This window comes from Poecilia formosa, unplaced genomic scaffold (genome assembly GCF_000485575.1).
Source record: "Poecilia formosa unplaced genomic scaffold, Poecilia_formosa-5.1.2 Scaffold308, whole genome shotgun sequence".
NCBI lineage: Eukaryota > Metazoa > Chordata > Actinopteri > Cyprinodontiformes > Poeciliidae > Poecilia > Poecilia formosa.
Window position 1 is genome coordinate 415,407 of NW_006800247.1, and position 18,636 is coordinate 434,042.

Genomic DNA, 18,636 nt, shown 5'->3' on the forward strand with positions numbered 1-18,636 from the left:
GAGTAAGGTGCCGTGAGAAATTTGTCGTCGTCTCTCCTCTGTGTGATTCTGTCAGTTGTTCTGTCCTGGACCGCAGGTCCAGCAGGAAGTGGGGGAGGGGGGACCAGGACGTCATGTAGGATGGGACGGAGGCGTTTAGTTTCCAGGTGGATGGAAGGAGGCGGGGTGCGTCTGTACCTGCATCGCTGTGGAGGAGAACAACACAAACCGTTAAGGTCGACGATATAATCGCGATTCTGCGATCATGGAAATTCACGTAAAAAGAGATTTTATGAATTTCAAAAGTCAAAAACTCTCAACTTTAGAAACTCTGAAATATCCGAGCATTTTTCTAGAAAATTAATGATATTAATTTCAAAATTTCTAGAAAATTTTAGACTTTTCAATCCTGGAAATTTTTTTGTAAATTTTAGAAAATATCTGACAATCTCCAAATTTTCTGAGTTTTTTTTTCAAACTCAGAAAATTCCAAGTCTTTTTGAGAAATTGATCTCACAATTTCAGTTTTTTTTTTTTTTTTTGCATAAATTTACTTATAAATCTATAATGGCGCTAATGTTACATTGTATAAACCTGACTTCATTTAATCATTTTTGGATTTACTCATATGTTTTAATGCTCTTGTAGAAAAAACAGAAAAGGGTAAAAAAAAAAAAACAGGCCTTTTTTTAACACTAACTGAAATGTATTTATTTACTGATTGATTAACCTAAAGTTTTCTGTTTTTAAATGTAAATGCATCATATTTGTTGTGACAATGAGTGCAGTTAGTGGCGGCTGTAGTGTATCTGAACGACAGTGGCTACCTGGTGGGTGTCCTATGTAAAAGTGCTGGTGCGGTGCTTGCTGCGGCCCGTGCTGCGGGTGCTGCGGCACGCCGCCCGGTCCCTGCTGAGGCGTCTGCAGCATCACTAGCTGCGGCTGGCCGTGGCTGCCTGAATGATGAGGACCCGGCATCGCTCCTTGAACGTGAGCCTGATGGGAGACAAAGAGAGCTTAGATCCCGTCCAGGTAGAGCAGGACGGGCAGGAGGCAGAGACGTACCTGTGTCAGCTGGCCCAGAGTGTAGGCAGGCGGGAGGCCCTGGTGGCTGTGGATGCTGTAGCCCTGAAGGGGGTAGGAGCCCTGCGGGGAGGTGTGGCCCGGCGGCATGTTGGGCGGAGTGGGAGCCGACAGCGGACCTGAGTGGTACAAGGACTGAGGCTGCGGGCCAGACTGGGCGTTCTGCAACGAGACACAGCGAGAAAACCTGAACCCGGGCGTCTGAAGACGAGGTCGCCACTCAGGATTCAACACTTATATCAGCATGACAAGCAGTTTAAATCTATCGACTCGAATGAACAAGTTATTAATACTAACAGAGAGCAGCTCCAGAATACATCCAGAAGTTACATTCCTGGAACATTTTAAAGAACAAAAAACAAAATTCACAATAAATTTACAGAAGATTTTTCACTCTTCAGGATTTGAACCATGAAAACTGCAAAACAAGACAAAAAAAATAAAAATAAATAAAAACAGGATGAAAAAAGAAGCAAATGACAGACGCAAGAAAGGGTGAATGAAAAGATGAGAGGAAAAAAGGATAAAAGACAGGAAAAAGAATAATAAAAGGGTGAACAGAAACAAAGGCAAAAGAAAGAACTAAATGACAAACTAAAGGACGGACAATAGAACCAGATGACGGAAAGAAAAAAACTAAAATGTTGAAATGAGATGAAAAAACAAAAGTAATGACGAAGGAAAGAACAAACGAAAGAAAATATAAAAGAAAACAAAAGAATGAAAGGACAGATAAAGTCAAAAGGATAGAAGAAAAATAAGCAAAAGAAAGTGAAAAATGGGGTAAAAAAGAAAAATAAAGTCGTGTCTGCTGTAAAGTCTCGTTTCAAAGCTGCAACTTTTCTCTCCTACGTTTCCAAAAGTTTTTTTCTCGCCTTGGAAAATTACACCAATCAAATTTCAGAACTCTAATTTAAAATATCTAATTAATTCTGCTGTCACAGTCTCATAAAAATCCCAGTGAAGATGAGAAAGGGTTATTTCTGGATGTGGTACCTGCCCAGGGCTGGGAGCAGCGTGCTGTGGGGGCGGCTGGTTGCCGGTCGGGGTGCTGGAAGGCTGCGGCTGATGGACGGCGCCCGAGTGATGGGAGAAGGACTGAGGCGCTGCACAAACAGAAAGGCCGTCACAAATCTGGTTTTTCTTTAAAGAACCTGAATGGCTCGATGTTTGTTACGAAGTGGGCAGAATGTCCAAAACTTCACTCAAGTAAGAGAAGCTGTCCAAGAAATTACTCAAGAGTAAAACAGTATTTGGTAAAAATTTACTCCAGAACTTAATTTAATATATTTATTAAATCAGTGTTTTGATTTAATAAACATGTTTTATAAAACAAGGCTTGGTGGTTTAGTTTGGTTCTATTTTGTTATAGTGAAACTTAAAAAACTTTTAAAACTTAAAGTGATGGGGAAAAAAAGTTGCACTGCCTGTTGCTGAGATGTCCTGACTTGAAAACCAAGCCCCACTCACCATAGATGCCCTGCTGCGGCCCCTGGGGCCCCTCTCCCTGCGCGGAGAACTGCGGCCCTCCAGGCGGGCCGAGGGCTTGGGGGTGGGGGCCGCTGCCCTGACCTATCATCCTGGCTCCGCCCTGCAGCATGGAGTACATGGGCTGCGGAGAAGAAGCAAACGAGTTCAGGCCATTACCTCCAGCCACCCGGTGAAGGAGATTTAAGGCCTTTATGTAGCGCCGTACCTGTCCAGGGTATGGCGTCATGGCCTGGATGACCTGCTGCTGGCTGTACTGCTGCGGGTTGTACTGAAGGTACGACGGAGGGTACGGAGACGCCACCAGAGGGGCTCCAGCTGCTGATGCAGCAGCTTGCAGCATCTGTGATGTTTCTGGCCGCGTCGGCACTGCAGAGGAGAAAACGTTCACATAAATCTCACCAACTTCTACGGTGTTTTCACACCCGACAGTCAAACCAAGTCTACCACAGTGGCCATATCTGTTAATATTTCCAGCTGGTGGGGTTTGCTTTCACACTGAACGGAGCCAAACAAACCAGTTTGATGCATTAACATTCCCAAACAAACGGGACTTTGTAGGCAAACGAACTGGAGTTTGATCAAAGCTGACTAGATGGGGCACTCAGCAAGAAAATCTGATCATTTCTTGATTTTAAAATGAAAATGTCGGAAGTGTGGCAATACGTTTACTCAGGTGAGACAATAAGAGCAGTTACCTTTGCCCCTGGGGTATTTTCCTTGGTTAACTGTCGACATTGGGTACTGGTACATTGGCTGAGCCTGCAGGAAAGGTAAACAGGTCAATGAAACGTTACTACTTTTACTACAAAATCCCAACTTATGTTCCATAAACTGCATCATGTGTTTAAAAGAAGTGTTAATTTTCATCAGATTAAATCAAATTTGCATTCTTACCCAAAAAATACATAAAAAATTCATTTTTTAGACAAGAAACAATAAATATGTTTGAATATTTGTCACTCTGCCAGATGAAATTGCTCAGTGATGCGTGTTTATCTGCTGCCTGCATACCTGTACAGTGTGGATCTGTGACATGTAGGGGAGGGAGTACGTATTGTAGAGCGCTCCCTGCCCGCCAGGATGCTGCAGGACCACCGGGCTTGGAGGAGTTGGACGAGGCGGGGTCGGTGCAGTGTTGGGTTTTGTCTGTAATAAAGCAAATAATCAGGTAGATGATTTTTTTTAATGTCTCCAAGTTTGTAGTTTAAAATTACACATCAGGTGTTTCACTTTTGAGCAAATTTAGATAATAACCTGAAACCCAGGGAGTGAAAAAGATTAAAACAGATGGTAAAGAAAGTTGAGGCTTTGAAGTAAAAAGTAAAATATCATCAGCATAAAGGGAATAAAACTAGGGTGGAATGAATAATCAGATTAATTGTGATTAATCGATTGTTGAAATAATCATCAACTAATTTAGTAACTGAATAATCATTTTTGTACCGTTTTGGCTTAATAACTGCTATGACTATATTGTACTTTCAGCAAATTACTTTGAGTCTATATACTCCAGTTAATGATTAACTGATGACTAAATTACTTGACAGTCATTTTATTTATCGATTAATCACGATTAATCTTTTCAACCACAGTGTTTTTATCAACATCAATCAAATCTCAACAATATCTCCATGTTTTCCTCTAATAAACAATTAGAAGAGATAATGTGGATGAACTTTCTTACCATGGGCATCTGAGTTTTGTTTGGGTTGAACTCTTTAGCATTTGGATTTAAAGTTGATTTCTTCACTTGACTGAAAGACAGAAAATGATTTTATTTATCAACAGGGATGTGAACGTGCAGAAAAAAAACCCTCAACCATTCACAGCCACTGAAACTCACTCTGCCACACCATCAGTACGCTCTCCTGACTCAGACCTAGCATCCTCTGATCCCGGGGTCCTGGCCGGCTGAGGGGTTGCTGGTGATTGCCTGTCTGGAATGGGAGCTGTGGAAGCAGCAGCGGTGCCCAGTGGCGTTGTGGCGTCCTTGGTGGGCTCTTCAGAGGGAGCTGGTGAATGCTGAGGTTGGGACTGGGAGGGACTGGGAGCTGGAGGCTGAGGTTTGGGCTCTGAGGGCGGGTGGGTGTCTGACGGAGGCTTGACTGCACCTGACTGGGTCACCTCACCGACCGAAGGAGGCGCTGCTGCTGCCGGAGAGCTGGGGGAGCTGGAGTTGGCTCCACTGGGCTGGAGCTGGAAAACAGAGTTAGTTCATAATAAAGTGAAAATCTTAGACTGTGTGTGCGTTTAAGAGGTCAATAGGAGGTCAGGACATTTTTTTTTATCTGCAGTGTTCAAACCGTATTTCATCCAATTTATGACTCAGTATCACATATATTTTCAAGTTACACTAAAACCACATATTGAAGAATCACTGAGGATAAAACCTCATAAATTATCAAAGTAACTTTGGGAAAGGAGTTAAAAACAGGAATGAATGTGACAGATTACCTTCCTAACTGGTCAACGAGGTAATGCAAAAACTATTTTATGCCACCACACGAGTAATAAATGATTTATTCACTTTCTAGGAGTTTGGAAAAAGAATATTTTGCCTGATTTTGTTATATTTTGTTACTTATGTGAATTTTTGTTATTTTGTAATTAAAATACCAAAATTTCCACTCCATTTTATATTTTTGTCCATCTGATGATGTCATTTTTAAGTATTAAAGGATGACAGTTACTCAGTACTTGAGTAATTTCTTGGACGGAGACTTGAATAAAACCTATGTTGAAGTAGTGCTACTCTTACCCGAGTACAATTTTTGTGTACTCTGGACAGGACAAATGTTTTGAATTAAAGTCTAGATCAATATAATTGTAAATACATTTTTAAAAACACAAACTTCAACATAAACAGGCTTACCCTGAATTCTTTGCCGAATTTCCGCAGCTCTTCAATTTGTGATCTTTGCTGAACCGAAGGAGCTGATGGAGGAAACAGAAAACAATGGTTATAAAACTGAGCAGCTGTTTAATAAACCAATGAATTTTCCTTAAATGTCTGAAACTCACAAACCTTTACTGCTTTTGCCGTCCTCTGTGCTGCCAGGGCTTTCTGCAGAACGCTCTTTAGCAGCTGCACCGAGGATCTCATTCACTGCAAAGGCAAAAATAATTAGAAATCAAATCTGCTCTAAAACTACGCTGAATTAAAGTTTTTGCGACTGCAGGATTGATTTTGTAGACTCTATAAAACCCAGATGAGCAGGAACAAAAACAGACGGCCGGCTGGGAGCCTTTACCATCTACAGTGAAGAGAGGGGCAGGACCAGACGTCTTCTGGGCAGACACAGAGACGTCTACGAAAGGCGAGTCCTGGGAAGAGGCTGATTTAGGAGAACGAGTGGCTGCAAGGACATCAGAAACGCCACAGGTAAGTCCGGCTAAAATGTTGCAAGGGAACCAAGACTTATTGAATTTGAATCATTACCTGTGGACTGTGAAAGTGGGTTTGGAACACGGTTTGTCCGACTCAGCTGTGAAGGTCTTTGGGCTTTAGGAGACGTTCCAGCAGAAACTGATAAGACACAAAAAATTGGCTTAGCTACTCAAATTAGTGAGGCAGCAGATGAAACAATCAGTGATTTAATTCATGCAGGGTTTCTGCAGGTTTCACCAACAAATTTAAGACTTTAAAAAATTAAAGACAAACATGTATAAAAGAAAATTGCATACGTTCCATAGTAGTGTTGAGATTTTTAGCAGAATGAATGCATCATCGCATGGGTTGGCAAAAGAAGTTTACACTTTAACCATAATAGACACAGGAAAGCTAACTAGCTTGGATAAATTAGCAGCTAGTTAGCAGCAGCAGTCACAGAACTCGGGTGACTCAAGCAGAGTAGCACTCATTCGTCGGACAGAAAAGTCCCACATGAAAAGAAAACTACAGATTAAATCGTCCTCCCACAACAGAAAATTTAAGACCTGTGATTGACTTATTTAAGGCCAACTTAATTTTTTCTTCTTTTACAAATTTAAAACATTTTAGGCCTTAGTTTTAGATGCATAAATTTAAGAATTTTCAAGACCATTAATTAAATTTAAGACCTTCAGTACAGGATCGTACAAATTGGCAACAGGAGTGAATCCACAGGCGATAAATTTACAATTTGCACATGATGGACACTTAAAGGTTAGCTAGCAAGGGAATATTAGCAGCTAGTTAGCATAAGAAGTAAACACCTCGAATCACAGAACGCAATGATAACGTCTGCGGGTGACTCAAACGTTTGATCAAAAAGTCCCATGAGAAAAAGAAACTACAGATTAAATAATCCTGCCATGATAAAAATGTAAGACCTATGACTGACTTATGTAAGGCCAACTTAATTTTTAAAAATAGATTTAACACATTTTAAGGCCTTAGTGTTAGGTACATGATTTTAAGACTTTTTAAGACCATTTATTAAATTTAAAAGCTGCATCACAACAACACAAATTAATCAACAGGCAATAAGTTTACACTTTACCCATGACAGACGTGAAAAAGCTAGCCAGCTGGGGTATATTAGCAGTTAGCAGTAGCAGCCTTGAGTCACAGAACGTAATGATTATGTTTGACTCAAACGTTTGCCTCACAGAGAAGTCCCACAAGATCAAATATTCCTGCTGCGACAAAATTAAAGTCCTGTGATTAATGTATTCAAGGCCAACTTTGAATAATTTTAAAACCTTAATTTAAGACTTTTTAAGGATGCGCAGACAGCCCGTCTTACCTCCATTAACAGGCCTGCCAGTATCAGACAGAGACAGCGGGTGTGAGTGAGGAACAGGATGTCCGTGGGGGGCGGGGGGGCTGGATGGAGACGTGGCAGTAGAAGCAGAGGCTGGGGTGGCTGCTGACCCCCCAGGAGAGGCAGGCGTGTACGGGCTCGCCGGACCGGAACCTGGGATCGGACTTCCCTGTGCGTGATGGGCGGCGTATGCGCCGACTCGACTCGACTGAGGGCTGCTTCTCTCCGAGGGAGAGACTCCGGGTTGGGGTCCAGCAGCCGAGGGGAGCTGGGGTCTCGGCGAAGACGAGGATGAAGGAGTGGGCCGGTACCCTCCGCCGAGTCGACTGTGTGGTGGCGGCCCACCAGGACCTCTCTCGGGTCGCTCTCGGTTCAACTCTCTCTGGCGTTGAGGTAGTGGAATGTACTTTCCCTCTCTGAGAAACAGGAAGTCCATCAGAAAGGTGCTAAAAACAACTAAAACCAGGTGGTGCAGCATTTCAAATGTCACTTTCACATCATTTCATATCCGATCTCAGTAGTGCCAATTAATCGCATTAATTGTGATTAATCGATTATAGAAATAATCGTCAACTAATTTAGTAATCGATTAATCTGTAACTTTAGAATAAAAACTCAGAAAAGGTGAATTCAGAGCAATAATTAAGCCACATCTGTACAAAATATGTACACATTTTGAATTTAAAATGAAAACATCTATCTGTAAATGTTTAACCCAAAACTCAAGTGACATAATCTCAGCTTCACCAGTTCAAATTCAAAGGAAACCTTATTACTGCATTTTAACCAATAAAATGTTATTCTCGTCAAAGGAATTTGTTTGTTTTTACATATTTTAATGTATTTCTAATATTGCATAAAAAAGGATAAAGTGGCTAAATGAAAAATCAAACCAATTTTTTCCTTCAATTAATTGACTAATTGTGAGAATAATTGATTATTAACATAATCTTTAGTTGCAATTATGCAAAACTGACAAGCTGTTCTTTAGTCCCATCATATTTCCTTTATTTTATTTTATTTATTCATATAATCAGCTTCAATATTTATTATTGTAGGTGAAGTCATGGCAAGGTGTAGAACTGAAACAATTAATCGATTAATCGCAAATAATCAATTATTGAAATAATCGGCAACTAATTTAGTAATCAAATCATTAATTGCTTTATACAGACTTTAAAATTTGGAGGGGAAAACCACTCAAAGCAGTGATTAAGCTAAAAACTGTTGGATTTTAGATGAAAAATCTTTTCTGTTTATAAATATGTTGAACCCAGAACTCCTCCAACGTCAAAGCTTTAGCTTCACCTGGTTCAAATTCAGTACAGTTCTCATATTAGGCACCTTTTGCTATCTAGTTACTAATTGGTTAATTGATTTAAAAAAAAAAAAAAAAGTCAAAATATTAGCCGTAAAATATTTACTGTTATGTCGTGAAGAAATGGCTCATTTATTTATTTGTTTAGATGTTGAGGGATTAACCCTTTGCCATGTTATTTAATTTTAGGAGATAAAATGCCATTTGCCTTTAATTTATTAGCATTTTTTACATAGCTTTAAAACTGTATAAGTTAAATTTAGTTGTTTAAATGAAGAAAGAGTAATCGTCAGAATAATCGATTATTAAAATAGGTCCTAGTGCAGTGGTAAAGTTATTAGGGACAACATGTTGAGCATGTTTGCCTAACGTCTACATGAACATTTCATGGAGATCCGGCCTCACTTGCTGCTCGCTCCAGGACTGTCTCTGCCTTTTTCGCTGCCTCTGTCTCGGGGGCTCTCGCGACCTTTCTCGCGATCGCTGCCGTCTCGCACCACGGAGCTGTACTTCTCCTCCTCGGATTTGCCCTCGTCGTTTTCCAAGCCGACGCGATGGCGGTACTGGGGGCTGGACTCGATCTCGTTGGCCAGGCGGGCGGCGCGCGCCTCCCTCTGCCGATAAACCTCGGAGTTGCCCCGCTCCAACGGGACGCTGCGAGGATGGAAAAAATGTTTAGAGCAGCAGCAAACATTTAGTCACATGGGCTGAAATGGTCACAAGTATTCATGAGCCAAAAAATATTTTTCTAGTTAAGCTGCTCAATGACAAACTAAGTGCTCACTATTTTTTAAGCATTTCATCATTTAGACAAATGAAGCTTGTCACATTATTCTCAGAAAAAGGGGTTTGTAAATCTTTGCAGAAATAAAACTTTCTGAATGTTTCCCTCAGAAATTTAAGGCACCAAGCTTGAAAATTACATTTGGACTGATTTTAAACAATACACATATAACAAATTATTATCATTAATTATCAGAGTAACAGTAAATCATTAAACAGATGTGGTCCTATCCAATATAAAATTAAAGAGAACATAAAAAGCATGTTTAATAATAGACGATTATTAGGCCTGTAATCTTTCTGCACGATAATTATTAATAATTATCGTGCAGTAGACTATAATATTGTCATTTTGAGACCATTTTTAGTCAATATAATATTAATATTTGCAGATTAATGCAAGTATACGATAATCGATAAAGTTTTATCCCCACTGAATTAGCGCAATGAAAGGGAATAATCAGGATTTATCATATTTTAGCTCAGCTTCAGCTCCAAGTTATTTATACCAAAACACAATAAGAATCATTATTTTATTGGCCCTGAATAAAACTTATAATTACAGTAAAATCATTCTTAAAGACATATGAACTTACGTATACATGGAAAGACTGGAATCATATGTAGATGTGACTCCATATTTTACTTCATTGTAGCGAAACATCTCGTTTGCATCCCAGCCATTGGACTGCAGAGGAAGAATCAAAGAGACAATAAAAACCCAATCAGTGTTTTATGGGATGGGAAGCAGAAATCCCCCATTTTACGAGGCGTTTCTGGTTTCTAAAACGTCACCGCGACTTACTGCATCATTCTCGAGGTCGTAGCTTTCTCCGTTGCTGTCTCCTCCCTCCCATTTCTGTAGAACCTTCTCCTTATGTTCTCCGTTAATGCGACTGGAGCTGATGGCCGTGTCTGTGAAGGTGTCTGAAAGTCAAAAACACAAAGTCACAACTTTTATTTGGGGAACAAAAAAAAATACACAGAGAGGAACAACTATTACGAGTTCACAGGGAAATAATGACTGACGAGTGGCAACACGTGGTTTTATTTTCCATGTTATCAGAAAATCGGAACAGAAGGCATTGGTAGCATGCCTTCTGTTCCGATTCCTCAAAACTATCCAATATGTTTTCTGGCTTCAGGAAGTTTAGCAGTTTGCCTCTTTTTTGACCAACCATACATAACTTGGTATGATTGGGAAGTTCACCAGGTCAGATGTGATGAGACGAAACAAATGGGCTGAGACAATTAATCGAATTAATCATGATTAATTGATTACTGAAATAATCGTCTACTGATTTAGTAACCGATTTATCGTTAACTGGAGCACACAAAAAGACAGTAAAAAAGTCAAAACTGTACAAAAAAAATTGTACTCCAGTAATCCAGATTAATTGATTACTTAATTAGTTAATGATTATATCAGTAATTGATTAATCACGATTAATCACTTCAGTGAATGTAAAGTTTCCCTTTATGCTGATGATATTTTACTTTTCATTTCAAATCCCCAAATTTGAAATAAAAACCTTTGCTTGTAAATACATTGCACCCATAACTCTTAAAAATTTCTGTTAAAAAAATCCCACATTAAGCACCTTTTTCATCCCATTACTAAACAGTTAATCCAAAAATCAACAGCTGAGCCCTACGCGGTATTGATGCCAAGTCAAGCAGAAAGGACCTTTGCTACAAATAATTAAGAGTTCACTAAAAGGAACTGTGGGAATAAAATAAAATTTGATGCGATTAATATAAAATTTTGCATATTTTCTTATAAGCAAAAGACTGGATTGTTATGAAAAATTGTATTATCTGGTAATAAAGTCATAATACATTATCTGATAACATTTTCCACCACAGAAATCATGGTCATCTAAAATCAGAAGCATTTAAAACTAATTAATGTAATAATTATTGAATAGTAAATAAAAAAAACATCTGAAAAGTTGATGTTTCTTTTCATATTTCGTAGCATTGTCTGTGGGTTTGCAAAGGGATTCCTCAGACAGAGGTTGATGCTTTTTGACGGGGAATAGCATGAATAAGTAAGATAATCCTTACTGCTCAAATTGTGCAGTTTGAAAGCATAATTTGTAGCATTTAATCCAGATAAAAGCTGCAATGTTCGTACCTCTGGTAGCGTAGTTGAGGTCAACGTCTCTGCAGATCATTGTAACCAGATCTGTTGGGCTGAAGATCATTGTGTCGGTAATGTCCTCACTGCGTGGCGGAGCAGATGACGAGCCCTCTTCCTCGCTGCGTTTGTGTACAGCGTCCACAGCCAGCTCACACTGGGAAGCAAACAGAAATATTAGGACAGAGTCAACACGCACAAGAAGCTAACAACCGAATCAAAGCTCCCATTTATATCTGATTAAAGTTGTAAGATTATTTATGGTGTTTAAGAGCGTCTTACCCGAGAACTGAGTGTCTTGAAAATGCCTTCAAACATGCTGCCATTCTTCACTCTTAATTCACAGGTGGAACCCTGAAAAATAAACATTTTATTTCCAAAATTCATCCTTTATTAACAGATTATTACAGAAGAATTGGTACTTATTAAGCAGCATCCCATGTATAAAGAATATTAGGAGAAATATAATGCAACTTGAAGAAATATTTTAAAAACTTTTCCAACCTGGTTTCACATGATCAGATATTCATTTTTATTTGGCTAAACATTTTGAAACTGTTCACAAGTGGAAAACCAATACAATTTGAATTATAAATAATGTTTTAAAAATAAAACCACCAAAGCTGTCCATATTGGTGGGACTGTTATTTTAACTATTTTCTTCTAAGAGTTTGTTCTTGTTAACAGTTTGTTGATATTTAATATGTGAAAACATAATTAAATGCAGATCCGATGAGCAGTAAATACATCACTTCTTTATGTCTCTGGTGTCTTAAAGAAGCGCATTACAAATAGGAATCAATGTTTTTCAAGAGCAGCACTCAGGGCTTAAAGTAAAAAAAANCACCGAAAGCTACAGAATTTGGTAAAAACTGAGCTTTGCTGAAGTAATTAAAGACAAGTTCAAATCCATGCTGAGAGTGGATCTCAGCCTTTCTCGGGCCAGCGCCCCCCTATCCCTTATCCAGGTCCCTCACTGCCCCCACCAAAGAATTTGTAGGCTACTTGGCACCGACTATTATTTTATTATCAATAATACTATCACTATTGTAGATGTTTTGATTTTTATGCTTGTTTCTGTATTTATCATCAAAAATAATTTCCCAGAGAACAAAGAAGCCATGGGAATAGAAATTATTTTCACAGGCGTCTATGAAAAATGCAATGAACATTCAAGTTAAAATCAGTAGGCTGAACAGCAGCCAGAGTGGAAAAAATATTCTTATTTTGTGCCATTTTCTAGTTGTTAAATATTGCACAAAATGACCAGATAAAAGATGTACAACATGCCAGTTTAAACTTTTAACTATTTGCAAACCAACTGAGCTCTGCAACATTAAAACATGGATAGAACTGTAACTACATTAATCATAGCTCTTCTTCTGGTGGTGCAGCTCTGTGCTGCCTTCAGGAGAATGGGACATCAGAGTATCATCCATAAAATTTCACCCACATAGCATTTACTGTGCAAACCAGAGCTTTCAGTGGAAAAACAAAAGTTTCTTTTAATGCCATAGAAATATGAGACAGAAACATGGATTATATCTTTATATAGACCCGTCTATTGATTTATAGATTAATAGTTTTACTGGACAGAAATTACAAAAAACAAATCTGGTTCTTAATCAAATCCTAATGAGTCAAACTGAAAGTGTCATGGAGTCACTGAACATCACCATGACATTAACACTGACATGAAAAATAATATTGAAGAAATAAATATATCAAATTTACTTAAAAATATAAATAGTGATAAGTTCTTTACTGTTATGGTCTGTAAGATATATTTATTCTCAGTATTAGATATGGTCTGAACAAACCCATGACACTTCAACAATATTATTTTACCTTTTATCTGGAAATGGTGTCTGTTCATTCTTGCCATACAGTCCTCTGTATTAATTATTGCTCTAAATGTCTTGCCATACCAGTTTATTCCTCTGTATTTACTTTAGTTTCTTAGTTTATTCTTACATTTTGTTCTTCATTCATTTCCATTTAGTTTCCTTTGATCAGTATTATCCTCTCTTGGTTTATTGCCATGTCCACTTTAGTTTCTTTCCTGTTGCTAGATTTATTTTATCGTTTATTGACCATCAGTAATCTTCACTCATCACCTGATGCGCCGCCTAATCATCATGTGCTTCACATCATGTGTTGATTTTTCACTTTTCAGCGTCAAATTATCTGTTTTTATGCCGTAATTCACATCTAGTTCGTCGCTCTGTTTTATGTCCCGCTTCTCATGTTTCAGAGTTTTGCGCAATGTGCGCATTGTTTTTTTTTTTGTTTTTTTTTAACTCCTTAGGTGCAGGGCGGTCGGGAAACGTATCGATGGGGAAAAGGCAGACTGACATAAACCTTTTGAAACAACGGAAACAATTTCGGTATTCTGATTATTGAAATTTAAAAGTGCCGTATTGTTCTATCACACCCGTTTCATACCGGACCACTTACAGCACCAGTGTTAACGCTATAAAATGAACGCTCTCTATCGAGGTATCACCATGGAGGGATTTCTTTATTTAAATGGGTTCATTTTTCAGACGGATACAAAGTGAGGGTATCGTGATTTTAGTAATTACATGTTTATAAGAGCGATTTTCTGTTGTCCTTCCATGGAAGCGGGCAGCATCCAAACGGAAATAAAACACTTTTTAATATAAGTTGCTGCTTTGACATGATCCCAGAACTGCCAAAACATATGTACAAAAATCCTCAATAAAACATAAAATATTTGAAAATCAGACAGCAGACAAAGTGAATCACAGCAACGTCATCAGCCGGTGTAACGCTGAACTGATGCGGTGAAGCTACCAGTAGCAGGAGCGGAGCTGCGCCAAGAAGCTACAAACACGGAATAGAAGAAGAGGAGCTGCCATTGATACAGTTGCAGCCAGGCATGATTTAATGTTACACAATACTTAAATCTAATTTTCTAGTTTTTGTAGTCGATTTAATTGCTTTCAGAATAGTACCAATAAATATTGTGGTAAAACTTTAAGCCTATATCGCCAACCCCTGATGATATGAAGTGATTTATTTTTATCTTTTAGATGTTTTATTTTAGTCAAATGTCATTTCTTCCTATTTATTATTAATTTTCAATCCCATTTCATATTTATCCTGCCAAATATGAACAACATTAAACACTGAGGGAAAGTAAATGGATTTCCACATAATGTGTAGAATCATCATCAGCTCTGTTTCACTGTGACCCAACATATCCAAACCCACAAGTGGCTTAATGACACCATAAAATAACTTTTTTGTGTGTTTGTATTGCTTCCTTGTCTTTCATCTCCCCTCTAATAACTGCTGCTCCACTATAACAGCAATAAATGTGTTTCTAAACGCCATTTAACACACCTTAGTGAAGGTATTAGAATAAATAGGCGACAGAACTGAGGTTTTAATGTTCATATTCAAAGCAATGTTGTTGCTAATTTTAGATATAATGGTGTGACTTATCACCATTCAATCCTTCCATGGAAAAATGTTGGTTGACTTTTACCTCTAATGTTTTTAATTAGTCACACAAACTGAAGGAAGGAATTCTTCCAGACTAATTGGGGGGGAAAAATCTGCCAAAGATCCAAATGACTGACTCACCACTACAGCTGTGAGGAAGTGAAGCATTCTGGCGTTGTTGTACACGCCCTCAAACACCTGAACACAGGAGACACACAGGTACGCATCATGAGAGAGTTTCACACACACCTGACACATAAACCTGAGAAATATTTATTTATACACCAGCTTTAAAAGACACAGATCATAAAGTGGTGTGCAGAATAAGACTAAAACTTAACATCAGTACATCTACATTGGTAAAAACAATTGTAAAAAGATGAGATTTTAAAAGCTTTTTAAACAATTTAAATTATACAAATATTAACTAACTTTGAGTTGAAGGTTGTGTTGACATCCTGGGATGTATTATCTGCTGTTAATACTTTAATTCTGATCCATTTTAAAAAGATAAATTACTAATTTAAAGAAAAATCAAGTCAGTTGATAAGTGAGGAAACCTGAAGTCAGCTTCAGTTTATTAAAATATTTTATGACTTGAATCAAATGAGAAATTATGATTTGAACTTTTAATATCTTTAAATGACTGGATTGCTGTGAAAATAAAATTATATAGTATGCTATAATCATGTTTACTACTAGTTTTATAAAGTGATAAAAAAAATTATTATAAATTGGTCCCATATAAAAAAATAATTAAAATAACCTAAATTCTGAAACTCATATAAAGTTTCAAAGGAATATTTTTGAAGTTAAAACAGAATCCTTCTAATTTAAATGCTTGTTCATGTTTTTGTTTCATTAATTCTTCAGCTAAAGCAGCTTTTTGTGCTTGGTATACTTACAGGTGAGGACTGAAACGACGGCTTTGCAGAGGAACGATTCCTGCAAGAAACAGAATAAAAAAAACTATTTAGAAGAAGAATCACTTGTTTTATGTTCCCGGGCTGCTGTTATTTCACTGTGCACATAAATGTAGCAATTTGTAAAAATTAAAGTATTTTCATGAGAGGTCAAATAAGATAAATGACTTATGCTGGTCAGTTTTCCTTGGTTCTGTGATTTCCGCTCCCTTTCCTTAAAAGAGGCTGTACTGCAAATATCCTGTTTATCTTTCCACATGTATAAAAATAAATTATTTGATTTCTAAAAAAAAAACTAAAAAAAACAACAAAAAAAAACTAAGTATTCTTATCTTATTTTCAAAGATGAACTATTATATTGACTTTAAAACCTTTGGTTGTCCGGCAGAATGAACTCTTAAGCTGTTTTTAAATTGTAAATATACATTAAAAGTAAGAAATATAAACTTTCTTCTAAATAATTGGAATGTTACAATATTACTATCAGAGTTTGCTGCTTCCAGTTATTTATCATTATATTATCCTCCTATTTATATGCCATCACTAGGTTACCTAACGGATGATATTGAAGGTATTTTGACTTTACATTATCAAATGGTTGAAACTGTCAGGTTTAACACAGTCATGTTTAATGTAATTGGAAAAAAATATATCTTTTTTTGTGTTTTGAAAACTTAACTGATTTGATACCTGAGCATGTTTTATTATGTCATTGTATCACATTATACCACAATTTACTTTAAAAAATATGCAAACTGATTTTATTTGTTTCTTTCTTACTGTTTCCAATACCTATGAACCTTCTGGGTGTGAAGGGACTGATAAATCATTATCTGATATTTACATTAACCTCTTTAAACGGTTAGATCAACCACCAAAGATCAATTTTTTTTAAGTTAATTTTTTGTGATTCTGAGTCATAACTTGTCAAGGGTTTCTAAATAAACCAGTGTTTTTGTTTGTTAAAAATCCTCTTGTCTTAATTTCTAAGAGAAGCACCAATCTGCTTGTGCATTGATCTTCTATTTTCAATTTGACATAAAACATTAGAGACAATCTTATAAATCTTTCATTTTTAATTGGATTTAAAATCCCTACATCCATGAAATAACCTTCAGCACATTTCTCTTGTTTAATGTGTCATAGTCCTTTCAAAAACACATTAAAAACATAAATTTATCAAAAATAGCAAGACAACTAGAAATTGCTATGGGCCAATCTCTCAACAACAAACGTGCAATTTTTTATTTTGATTTTTGGCAAATTATTTCAAAATCAAATATTTTTTCTCAATATATGACAATGAAAAATCGTAATATACGTGGTACTAGGCTTTCACTTGCACCGGTCTAAGAAAGAGAAACACTGACGTATTTTTTCTTTTCTTTTAAGATTAAAATAATTAACCGAATTTAATTTCCATTGAGACATTTAACAAAAGCATCCGGACCAATTCAGGTGAGGAAATTGCTAAGAATAAAGAAGGCAAGCTAAAATAAAATGTAATTTTATCGCTGCTACTGGTTACACACAAGGTTACAAAACAAAGACGAAGCCACAAAGACTTCAGTCAACAAACGTCTAACGACATGGTTCATATATGCCGGAGTCTCTGCAGCGTTAATAACTTACAGAATTATAACGACAGCAGACGAAAACAAAACTACGACATATCGAAACGACAAGTCAGATTTTCTGCACTGACAGGCCAGCTAAACTTTGCATAGCCTTAATGCTTCTTTATTGTTTTCACAAAGTCGGACCCACCTCACTGATTCGGCTATATAAAACAAACAGCATTTTTATTGGCCCATAGATTCTGTCTATCATAATTAAACGAATTCTACTGGCTAAGACAAAATCTCTACGTCCAAATCACGCCCCCTTTGAGCAGGGTGCTTTAACCGGTAGGCCTTGCGCGCACGGGACAATCCCCGGACTGTCCTACCCAGAGAGACCCCGCCCGCTCACCTTCCAGCCGGTGTCCGGCCGCCGCTGTTGATGCCGCTGACTGGGGAAGACATACCGCCGGGCCCTGATGTTCCGTTAGTCGCCTTTCTCCCGCCTGAGCCGGATTGCTGCTGGGGTTTCAGCATTGCGAAGCACAAGCCTTAGACAGTACCAAGCTTGAGCTAACTTAATAAAACTGAAATCTCCCGAAAAGAAGCTGGTGTAAAGCCAAACTACCTTTAGCAAAATCACCTGCCCTACAGAGAGAAGAGCCGGAGTAACCTCGAAAAAACACCCCGGCCACTGTAGCTACTCTACACCAGACGCCTGTGGCCTACAGTGTTGAGGCAAACCTCGTTGGAAATAAAATTAATTATAACATATAAATTAAACCTCTCGGTTATCAACTATTTTGTAACCCCTTGAGTTACGTAAAAAACAAACAACTACTTAAAAAAACAACAGCTTCCATGTAATTATTTAGCAGGCTAAGTTAGCATTAGCTTTGATCCTCAGGCTCACTTCGGACGCTTTCCCTCCGGGATTTACTTTCTTCCCTCTGTCCTGTCGCCTCAACTTCGGCACCGCTGGCTCTTCCGTTACAAACTAAGGGCTTGACGTTACTGTCAGTCGCCTCAGAAGATTGAAATTGTTCAGGTTTCTCGGAGAAAACCTGCTGCGGTCGGTCAACACCACCTTTCGGTAGGCTCACTTGACTCAATCCGCGCGCGGCTGACTGGAAACCGGCTGGAA

The 18,636-nt window shown here is 37.9% G+C and overlaps 1 protein-coding gene across 5 annotated transcripts; it reads right to left on the reverse strand.

Annotated features, from left to right (window-relative positions):
* Window positions 1-41: 41 nt before the first annotated feature.
* Window positions 42-18,606, reverse strand: atxn2l (ataxin 2-like). 5 transcript variants are annotated; one of them, XM_007572783.2, is made up of 24 exons: window positions 18,406-18,606; window positions 17,905-18,011; window positions 15,916-15,955; window positions 15,152-15,208; window positions 11,822-11,893; window positions 11,537-11,696; window positions 10,205-10,326; window positions 9,996-10,087; window positions 9,022-9,270; window positions 7,281-7,714; window positions 5,993-6,079; window positions 5,805-5,909; window positions 5,579-5,659; window positions 5,426-5,487; window positions 4,397-4,749; window positions 4,238-4,307; window positions 3,565-3,699; window positions 3,249-3,312; window positions 2,759-2,919; window positions 2,533-2,674; window positions 2,059-2,168; window positions 1,045-1,224; window positions 807-975; window positions 42-185 (listed from the first exon to the last, which is right to left on the reverse strand). In XM_007572783.2, the coding sequence occupies exons 2-24, from the start codon at window positions 17,955-17,957 to the stop codon at window positions 136-138; spliced, it is 3,048 nt and encodes a 1,015-aa protein (XP_007572845.1). In that variant the 5' UTR covers window positions 17,958-18,011; window positions 18,406-18,606; the 3' UTR covers window positions 42-135. The 5 variants fall into 5 exon arrangements, with proteins under 5 accessions (XP_007572845.1, XP_007572844.1, XP_016516531.1 ...); XM_007572782.2 differs by having other exon boundaries at window positions 17,905-18,014; XM_016661045.1 differs by having other exon boundaries at window positions 17,905-18,014; window positions 18,121-18,606.
* Window positions 18,607-18,636: the final 30 nt, after the last annotated feature.

Excerpts from the sequence above, each read along its gene's own strand:
- atxn2l (XM_007572780.2), bottom strand. The coding sequence starts at position 18,029 with ATGCTGAAACCCCAGCAGCAATCCGGCTCAGGCGGGAGAAAGGCGACT. Across the intron at positions 7,715-9,021 it reads AGTCCTGGAGCGAGCAGCAA|AGAGGGAAAGTACATTCCAC; the intron begins GTGAGGCCGGAT and ends CCTGTTTCTCAG. Across the intron at positions 4,750-5,425 it reads AATTCGGCAAAGAATTCAGG|CTCCAGCCCAGTGGAGCCAA; the intron begins GTAAGCCTGTTT and ends TCTGTTTTCCAG.